At 58.0% G+C, this 10,183-nt stretch overlaps 1 protein-coding gene across 1 annotated transcript; it reads right to left on the bottom strand.

Moving 5' to 3' along the window:
• Positions 1–46: 46 nt before the first annotated feature.
• On the bottom strand, positions 47–7,790 carry RENBP (renin binding protein). Its single transcript, XM_055393238.1, has 11 exons — positions 7,667–7,790; positions 7,257–7,366; positions 7,028–7,103; positions 6,780–6,855; positions 6,412–6,584; positions 4,868–5,092; positions 4,120–4,201; positions 3,718–3,893; positions 3,066–3,197; positions 291–378; positions 47–201 (listed from the first exon to the last, which is right to left on the bottom strand). Exons 1-11 carry the CDS (start codon positions 7,775–7,777, stop codon positions 68–70), a joined length of 1,383 nt encoding a protein of 460 aa, XP_055249213.1. The 5' UTR covers positions 7,778–7,790; the 3' UTR covers positions 47–67.
• Positions 7,791–10,183: the final 2,393 nt, after the last annotated feature.

Below are 10,183 nucleotides of genomic sequence, written 5' to 3'. Positions count from 1 at the left end.
GGCGTTCCCCACCTCCCGCGACCCCACGGAAGCTCTCACACACACAGACAGTGTAACGGGTTTCGTTTTATTCTGCGCCTGGGCGGGCGGGACCAGCGGGCGGAGACCGGGCGCTGAGGGCCGAGGCCGGAGCGAGGCGGCTCAGTAGGTCGTTCAGCATCTCCTCGCACATGGCCAGGCACCGCGGCACGTGGAAGCAGCCTACGGGGAGAGGTGGGACAACGGGTTGGGAGGGCTGGGGACAGCGAAGTGCCCTGAGCCCCTGCGGCCCCGCCCTGTCCCCCACTCACCTTTGAAAGGACCCCCCTTGATAGTGAGGGCGACCTTCCCGTCTCGATTCAGGTAGCCAAACCATTCCCCGTACTCTGGATCGCGAAACTGCAATGACAAGGCAGTGACAGGCAGCGCCGGCAGGAGCTGCCCAGATGACAGACGCCTGGGGAATAAGTGTTCACCCGTCCCACTAAAGCGCTACCAGGGATCAGAGCCCGGGCAGACCCCAGATACCGTAACTACAGAACCAGTGCTGTTAGATCCCGCGTCCTGGACAAATATAAGGGCTTTCTCTTTTCCTTTTTCCGCAGCCGAAGTGGGCACTTAGACACCCCACTTTGGAAAGGGGCTGCTGACTGTGAGATGAAACCTTGGAAGATGGAATAAAAGACCCCTACTTGGGTATGATGGAACAGTTCCATAGCTTGAGTATGCTGGTAGTTATACAGATATATAAGGGCTTCCCTGGTGGCTCAGAGGTTTAAGCGTCTGCCTGCAATGCAGGAGAGCTAGGTTCGATCCCTGGGTCGGGAAGATCCCCTGGAGAAGGAAATGGCAACCAACTCCAGTATTCTTGCCTGGAGAATCCCATGGACTGAGGAGCCTGTTGGGCTACAATCCATCGGGTGGCAAAGAGCTGGACACGACTGAGCGACTTCATTTTCACTTTCTATACAGACATATATGGGACTTCCTTGGTGGCTCTGTGCAAAAGAACCTGCTTGCCAATGCAGGAGACCTGCGTTGGATCCCTGGATCGGGAAAAGCCCCTGGAGAAGGAAATGGCAACCCATTCCAGTATTCTTGCCTAGGAAATCCCATGAACAGAGGAGCCTGGCAGGCTACAGTCCATTGGGCCGCAAGAGTCAGATACAACTTAGGTACTAAACACAGATATATACATAGCTATATCTCAGTGAACTGAATACTTAAAATGGATACTTAAAATATTAATTGCACTTCAACAGAATCAATTTAAAGAAAGAGAATAGAAGTGCTGACCTGTCATGTAACTTTGTATCAGATGATTCCCTTTGAGTTCCTGTTCTCTGCTTCACAGGCCTGTCTTCCAGTTGATGAGACTGTAGATATCTAGCACTGAGCTGACTCCAGCCTTGCTTGTCACAGGTCCCAAACACATCTCCCTCTCCCTTAGAGCCCCCTGAAGCCTGACCCTGCCCAGCAGCTATACTGACCCATTTCAAATTCCTTTCTTCTCTCTTGCCCACAGTTCCTTGCAGATGCTCCAGGGTAGACTCCAGAGCCCTGGCTTAGACCCTTCTCTTTCCTCCCCAGATAGAGACCTGAGTGGAATCCATTCTCAGGACTGGAAGAAGTCAGTGACACTGAAGTCCATTATCAAAATGTCTTTTTAAATGTCGACTTGTGAATAGGTCTGCTCCTCTTCACAGCAGGTAACACTAGTTCTGTATCTATTCATTCTGTCTTTCCAGTGACACTGCTCATGTCCTCACTTATTATTCAACTATTTGATCTGACACGGACAGATTGAACTGTTTTCCTGTCCAGCGTTTCTGTGAATGTCTGAATTTCCTGTCTTCTGTTATGATGATCAGTGCATAACGACTGATCTGTTTATAAGTTTCCAGATTGTTCAATGGCCATCTCTCTTTCTTGACAATTTATTCCTTAAATTTCACTTTATACAGTTAACACTGATGGCCTCGAACACAGGTTCTTTTAAATGCATTCAATATTAACATATAGCACCCCAGGTCTTGTGACTGTTGTGTTTGGAAGTAGTGATGAGTGTGTGCAATACTGGGAGATGCCCCTCAAACTACAATGCAACATGAATACATTTGGGATGTCTACTGGTGATGAAGTCAGACACTGCTAATACCACTGTGCTTTCATTCATGATGGAAGCAAATACTGGATTTCAGTTAGAGGTTAGCATAAAGAATGAGAATTTTCTCCCAGGTCACAAAACCCACAGACCACCAAGTAAGACCCCCTGTTGTAATCCCTCCTGTACTGGGGTTTGATGGAGTGAGTCGTGGCTTTCAAAACACACTGGGAATTTTCCTTCATTCAGGCTCAGCCCCCAAGGTGCCTCTCAGCCATGGCTGGCACAGGTCATCACTCTACTCATTGCACTCGGGCCTCTAGTGGAGGGGGTCCCTGGCTTCCTTCCTGCCTCACAACTGATTCTTTTCTTCTTTGCTGGGCCCTCCTATTCCCTCTTCTCTTTTCCTTCTGTCCTCAAAGTTCACCTTGCCTCGTGGCTCGCAGTATATATCATCTATATCCTTATGACACCCAAACACTTGTGGCCAATCCAGACTCCTCCCTCAACCAGACTCTGAGCCCTGCTCCTGTTGCATCTTCCACCCCAGGTCAGGCCCCCACTCACTGGCCAGGATGACAGCCACTGCGCCATCTCCCTACCTTGGCCTGGGGCCCTATGGCCTCCCCTCCCAAAGCCCCGGCACCTGTGAACCCCAGAGTCAGGTAGATCCCTCTTTGCTGAGCACCCCTTCCAGCTTTTTCCTTCCCATAAGCCCCACCCGCAGCCCCCTGACCTTGCTGTATTTCCCAGAGCTCTCATCCCCATCTCTGTTTGCTTGTTTACTTGTTTATGGTCAGTCACTGCCAGCAAAATGTGAGCTCCAGTGAGGAAGGGGCTGCTTTGTTGACTCAACAGAGGGTACTGGGGCCGGGACCTCCATGTCTGCTGAGGGGCAAGCAGGGGATGTGCAGGAAGACTCACCCTCCCCACCCAGTCTGCAGTCTCCACACCTTTGCTGAGACCAGGAAGCAGCACTTACCCAGCGGAAGGTGTACTCGGCCACCTGGTAGAAGATGCGCAGCAAGGCGGGGTCCCCAGTCTCACTGTAGCCCATGAGGAAGGCGATCATGGCTTCACTGTGTGGCCACCAGAGCTTCATGGCCCACTCCAGCTGAGAGCAGAGAGGAGGCATCTGGAAGCCTGGGTCCCACCCTCTACCACCCCTCTCAGTAGGAAGGTCACCCCCATCATTCAGGCCCTGGCTAAGACTCCATATGCCCAGGCACTTGGAGCTTCATTGTGGCATGGACGTCTATGGAGGCCTTGACCGCCCAGCAGATTGACACTAGCTTCTTGAGCCGGAAGGGCAGGGCTGGGCCAGGCTCCCCTTGAGCCCTGGAATCCAAATCCTGGCTGTCTCATCGGTCTGTCTAGAGCCCCTTGGACAGTCAGCTCCTGCCAGTGGCCAACTCAGCCACCTTCTGTGGACCTCAGTGGGATCAAGGCATAATCACACAGATATAAGGGACCAAATCTGCCCCCACTGCTGATGGCTTGGAATCACCCAGTGAGCCTTTCCAAGATGGAGGGACACATGTCTGCTTGTGTGTGTGAGCTTGAGGACCACTGAGGTCTCCCTGGGCCCCCCACTCTGCGAAATGGGTTGAGGACAGCCCTGGGCACATTCTCACCTGGGTGGGGCAGAGGCCATCAGCATCCTGGAAGTAGAAGAGGCCACCATGCTCAGGGTCCCATCCAGAGTGGAAAGGCAACAGTAGGAACTTGTCAATCACGTGGGCTCGAAGTTTGGCATCACCTCTCCGGATGGCATAACGGAGCAGGAACCAGCCAGCTTCCAGTGCGTGGCCTGGTGAGGGCTCAGGGTAAGGCAGGTAGCATGGTCTCCCCCAGGTAGGGGGCTGCAGCCCCCTGCGCTGTGTGCTGACTCCCTTCCTCTCTTGCCAGAAGCGGGGGCTGCTCTGAGCTGTGCCCCGCAGCACGGCAGGCCCATCCCTGCTTCTCTGCCTAGTCCTCAGTGCCCAGTGTGGAGGAAATCAGGCAGCCCCACATCTGAAGCCCACCCCACCCCTCACCTGGGTTCTGGTGTCTCCCCAAGCAGCCTGAGAGTTCCTCACCATCCTCTGACACGTTTTCCAGCACAGCCTGCCCACCCCTCTGCAGAGGGAGGAGCAGAAGGGGGTTCAGCGCTCAGCACCCCCTCCCTCCTCATCTGCAGGCTTGGGTGGGCTGGCAGGGTTGGGCAAGGGGATTCTGAGGAGGAGCCAATTCACTCCCAAGGGTCTGGAACTTGCTTTGGGCCTGGGCCCTGGAAGACACTGAACGGGGGGGACTGAGATTGGGCCAACCTGGCTGTCCAGAGGCCTGGGAGGAAGCTGGGTCTGGGTTTCATGCTCCCTGATGGGCCTGGGGGTCTGGACCCCACCCTCCTGCCCTCACCCCCACCTTGCTCCCCGGGGGCCTCCCCCTGCTTTCCAAGGGTTCTGGGTTGTACCTCCCTGTGTCTCCCCATCTGTAAAATAGACCCCCAGCTCATGAGTGGGCTTCCCTGGTGGCTCAGATGGTAAAGAATCTGTAACGCGCGGCAGACCTGGGTTCAATCCCTGTGTGGGGAAGATCCCCTGGAGGAGGGCATAGCAACCCACTCCAGCATTCTGGCCTGGGATCAAGGAGCCTGGCGGGCTACAGTCCATAGGGTCACAAAGAATCAAAGATGACTGAGCTTGGGGGTGGGTGCGGGCCTGGGGGTGGGGAATGGGGGTCACCCTGTGCCCCAGCCCCCCAGGACTGGTCTGGCAGCCAGCGTCTGCCTCCTGCCCCCACCTGCACGTGTTGCAGAATCCTCTGAGCGCACCAGTCCCCCAGCTCTGCAGATATGCCTGCCAGCTCCTCGTCCGCCTCCCCGAGCTGCTCCACCAGGTTGAGCAGCATCATGGGCACTGCCATGGACTCCGAGGCCGGGGCCCCAGGGAGCTGGGGCCGGCCCAGCCCAGAGGGGTCCTCCCGCACCCAGCTCACGATCTGATCCATCATCTCCATGGCTTCGCTCTGGGGGTGCGGGTGGTGAGGAGAGACCCAGGCTGAGGCTGCACCCCATCCAATCTGGTCCGCCCAGGTCCCTTGGGCTGAGCTCCTAGGACACCGCTGCCAAGGCTTGGCCTCCGGCTGGGTGATAGGGCTCCCGGACTGGGGGGTGCAGACCGTGCCCAGGCAGTGAGATCAGCTTTGAAAGATGAGGGGGCCAGGGAGGAGCGCCCTCCCAGCCAGGGCAGGGCTGGTCCCTCTGAGCAGGACCCTGCAGAGCCGGGGCAAGGGGCGGGCAGTTGATCCCCCAGGGTCCCCCACCTCTTGTTTGTTGAAAAGCCTCCTAGGCCTTTCCAAGTTCCAAGGAGCACATTTAATCAGAGAAGTGAGGAAATGCAGAAACAAAGGAAAACAGATAAGCAAGACAAAACAATAAGAGTTTAGACTAAAGTCTTCCCTGAGAGCCATAAATAAAATCCTGAGTTGTATCCTCAAGCTGTTTTGCACATAACTAAAACACCCACCAGGGGCAAGAACTTAAGTACATGCTGCCCACCCGACTATTGGAACCAGAAAATGGATCATGTAACTCCCTCCTGGTTATCTCACCACCAGCCAATCAGAAGAATGTTCCTAAGCCAATCAGGCGCCCTGCAACCTCCTCCTTGATTTTGACCTAAACCCTTCTCTGAAAGGTGTTTTGAGCAGGACCTACCCTGTCCCTTTGGAATAAATGCTGCACTTTCCTTCCCCACCACCTGGTGTCAGTGGATTGCCTTCACCACACATGGGCCCAAGTCTGGTTTGGTAACACCTCTGTGCCCATCCTAAAGAAAATCAATCCTGAATATTCATTAGAAGGACTGATCCTGAGCTGAAACTCCAGTACTTTGGGCCACCTGATGCGAAGAACCGACTCATTGGAAAATACCCTGATGCTGGGAAAGATTGAAAGCAGGAGGAGAGGGGGACAACACAGGAGGGGATGGTTGGATGGCATCACTGACTCAGTGGACATGAGTTTGGGTAAACTCTGGGAGTTGGTGAGCAACAGGGAGGCCTGGCGTGCTGCAGTCCATAGGGTTGCAGAGTCGGACACGACTGAGCGACTGAACTGAACGGTGCCCAGGGCCCCTGTGGGGGTTGTTGGGGGAGGGCCTCTGGGGGAGGGAGGACACACAGTGAAAATAACAGCAGTAACAGTGGGTGTGACTGGCAGCCCCCAGCCCTGCGGGCCCAGAGAAAGGACTGATGTTAGGGACAGATTTGGCCCGCACCAAGGCGCCAGGAGCCAGCGAAGGTGAGGGCACGGAGATGTACAGCATGCCCATCCTCCCCCGCACCTGGTACCGCGCGTCCCCCGTCACCCTCCACAGCTCATTCATGGCCATGGTGTAGAAACACTCGCTGAAGATGGTCCGCTGCACCTTGACTGGGCGGCCGTCCCTGGTCAGCACAAAGGCACACTTCTTTGCAGGAGGTGCCACTTGGGCATAACGCAGCAAAAACTCGCCACCTGGTGGTCAGGAAGGTGGCTCGCTGGAAGGCGTGTTGCGGATGCCCCAGCCGGCCTTCCTCTCCATCAGTGGGCATCAGGCGCCCTTGGGGGGCTTCCAGAGCCGGCTGGCAAGCAGGCAACTGGGAGCACCGCGAGGCTGCGGGGATCATCGGGAGTGGCCTCCGGGGAGACGGGGACGGGGAGGGAGGGCACCTGCTTTAGCTGCATTCAAAAGCTCCGGGCGGCGGAAGCGCTCAAACTGGCGGTACAAGCGACAGTACATCCACACCTGGGCGGGGTGGGAGAGCGGAGGGGTCGTGGCTCAAGTGGGGGGCCGCCGTCCCCAGGGCCTTAGGAAGGAGGGCAGAGACCCCGCCATCCCTGCCTGGCAATGCGAACTCAGGCAAGACCCAGTGTGCCGGTTCCAGTCCCGGGCGCCCCCGGGCACGCCTCATCCGTACCTGCCTCCCCTGAAGCCAGACGTACTTGAGGTCATCGTATACCCGCCCGTCGCGGCCAAGGCACGTGAAGAAGCCCCTGCAGGACACGCTGGCGTTAGCCGAGTTCTCACGGGGATGGGGGGGGCGGGGCGCGGCGCCCCACAGACAGCAGTCAGCCCAGAGTGAGGTGCAGGGGCTCCAGAGGAGAGAAGAACCCAGTCCAAGGCCCCCAGAAGGGCGAGGCGCGCACCCCTGTTCCTGGTCGTGGGAGTGCTCCAGCCAGAAAGCCACTACGCGATCCAGCTCACGCGCCACGCGCTCCTTCCAGGCCCTCAGCGTCTCTTGCTCCTTCTCCATGTCCTGTGGAGACAGACTTGGAGACACGGCTCCCCCACAGGCCGCCCCGTCTTCTCGGGCGCCCGTCCCGTCGGTGTACTCCCCGGGGCCGCAGGTCACCCCAGGCTCGAGTGGCCCCCTAGGGCTGCCTGACTTGGAGCCTCGGGAAGCCCCCCACGGCCCCCGGGGCAGGTCTGCCCTCCTGACCAAGATGGGCCCCAGGACTGAACCCTCCCGTCCCCGCCCCCCATCCTGGACGGCCTCCTCCAGGACAACACCGACCACCCCCAGCCCGCACCCCTGCCCGGGAAGCCGAGCACTGGCCTGCCACACTCGGAGACCCCGGCTCATCACTCCCTCTCTTCCAGGAAGCCACACGGAGCGGAGTGCGGTCGCGTGACTGTCACTCAGCTGACCCAGCCTAGCACCACCCATCTCTACCCCCCGGGTTCCGCCCGGCCCGGGGGCCGAGCCCGTAGCGGGGGCGGGGCTTGGCTGGCTCACGGCCACGCCCCATCCCGGCCACGCCCCCGGGCCGACCCTCTCCCCCGCCCCCCGCCCAACAGGGAGGCTGAGGCCTCTGGAGCTCCTCTGCTTGGCACCCTCCACTCAATGCCCTCCTGGTGGGAAGTGCTGGGTGAGTTGGCGGGACGTTCTGGGATTGGGGTGGAAGGAGGTGGAAAGAGGGAACTCAGGGCCGTCTTCCCTCCTCCAGCCACGTCTCCCCACCTGAGGGGGGCCCCCCGGGGCAGGGCGGGGCAGGGCAGGGCATGAGCCCAGGTGCCCAGGAGAGGAAAAAGTGACAGTGAAGTCGCTTCTGACTCTTGGGGACCCCATGGACTGTAGCCCGCCAGGCTCCTACATCCATGGGACCCAACGTAATCAGACAGTCTGGAGAGGCAGACCGGGTGCTGGAAGGTCTGCCTGGAGAACTCTGACTCTGAGGACCCTGCTCTTCACTTGCACGGTTCCCGCCTGACTGTCGAGTGGCATCTCTGGGGTGAAGAGGTCAGGGGCTGTGAAGTGGATTCCACAGAGAGAGGACTTGCCCGCCCTGTGGGGTCACAGGGCTTGTCCCGACGAGACCATGGGTGCCCTGCAGGTAAGCACGCCCTGCGGCCGCTGTGTGCCCCCCATGTGACCTCATGCTTGAGGGGGGTGTTCCCGGCTGGGGGCCCAGCTGGCTTGGTATCAGCCGCCCAGCTGCAGATGCCCATCATTATTCCTGGCGTGTCCCTGCCACCCAGCCTTCCCCTGCCTTTCTGTAACATGCCTAGCCAAGGAGCCTTGCTCTGGGGAAGGTTCTGAGGTTCCTGCCTCAGACATGGCCATCGGTCATGGGCAACCCCAAGGTGAAAGCGGGCGGTGCTCCTCACCCCGTGACTTCTCTCCGGAGTCCCTCAGGTGGACTTTCCACCCCACAGTTGGCCCAAGTCCTCCCACCCCTGGACATTGCCCCCCCTGCTGTAGCCTGAAGGACACGTGCCCACCGCTCTCCCTGGGCCTCTGCCCATCACCACCACCCCCCACGGGCCCCCCAGAAGCATGAGGTGCCTGGGCTCTGAGTCAGGTCAGAGTTGGCATGGCGAGGGACCAATGGGACCCCATGCTCACAAGACCCCATGATTCCAACAGAGAGGGTACCAGGGACAGAGGAGCATGAACTGGGGTGAGGTGCCATGGTGTGCCCTGAGTGGAGAGGTGCAGGGGTTAATAGTCAGCCACCTGTTGCTCTAACCCATGAGAAAAACCCCATGGGCAAAGAATAAAATACAGCAATACAGCATAACCCAAATAAAAGTACATGGGGTTGATGAGTTGGGGTCGTCATGCCCTGCTAAGCTAAGGAAAAATATATTGTGTACCTTGAAACGCTGGGTCAGCGCACGTTCACAGCGCTGCTTGTGCACACACCAAGATGTTTTCCCGAGGCATATGTGGGTCTATGACCTCCAGCTAGGTGATACCCCTTGTACAAGAAAATAACAGAGATAGTTTAAGGTAATCAATAAAATGGGAGACATGACTGGGGACACAGGAGACTGACTTCATTGGAGCACAACAGATACTGTTTGCTGAGACACTAAATAAACGTGATGTGGCTCCGAGGAACAGGGCGCTTTATCCGAGGTCTTGAGTCCCCCAGTCCCGTCTTTAAAACTTGAATTCTGTCTCTAGGTTTTTTCCCAAACTGTGTGTCGACCACTTTCCATCCCTACCTGCTGGACTTTGGTACCAGAGGAGTGTCCAAGCCCCATCCGTGTCAGCGGGGCAGTACCCTCACTGGGCCTCTCTGTCCTGTCTGGCATTGAGGCTGTGCTGAGCCCTGGCCACCCCACTTGGCTCTCTGGGCCTTTGTCCTGGTGGGCAGAGGACTGATGCTGCCTGCCTGCCCCTGGCGCCACAACCCAGCAGCGGGATTGTTTGGTTGGGGACCCTGGCCCATGACCACAGGGGTGACCCTCCAGTGATGCTGGTCTGTGCTGGGGGCTGTGAGCTCTCGGTCCAAGGAGCATGTTGGTTGTCCCCTGTCCTCTGGTGAGGGAGAAGAGGGAGGTGATGTGGCCTCCACACAGGGAGTCAGCAGCAGCTGTCCAGCGAGCTCCTTTGGCCTGTGCCCTGCATTCTGGCTGCCATCGTGGGATCTTCCGGGGGCAACCCGGTCCTAGACCAGCTCGCTGCCAAGGCCACAGGTTGCAGCACAACTTTTAAGCTGTGGGAGGCAACGGGGAAGCAGAATTCTGAGAGCAAAAAGCTCCTGGACAGAGGGTGGTTTTGTGAGCCCAGCTTCCCACCTCCAGCCTCCTCCCATGGGAGTCCCAGACACAGCGACACAGCAGG

This window comes from Moschus berezovskii, chromosome X, assembly GCF_049115385.1.
Source record: "Moschus berezovskii isolate FMDL1 chromosome X, NW_MosBer_1.0, whole genome shotgun sequence".
NCBI lineage: Eukaryota > Metazoa > Chordata > Mammalia > Artiodactyla > Moschidae > Moschus > Moschus berezovskii.
This window is presented reverse-complemented; position numbering and strand designations above follow the sequence as displayed.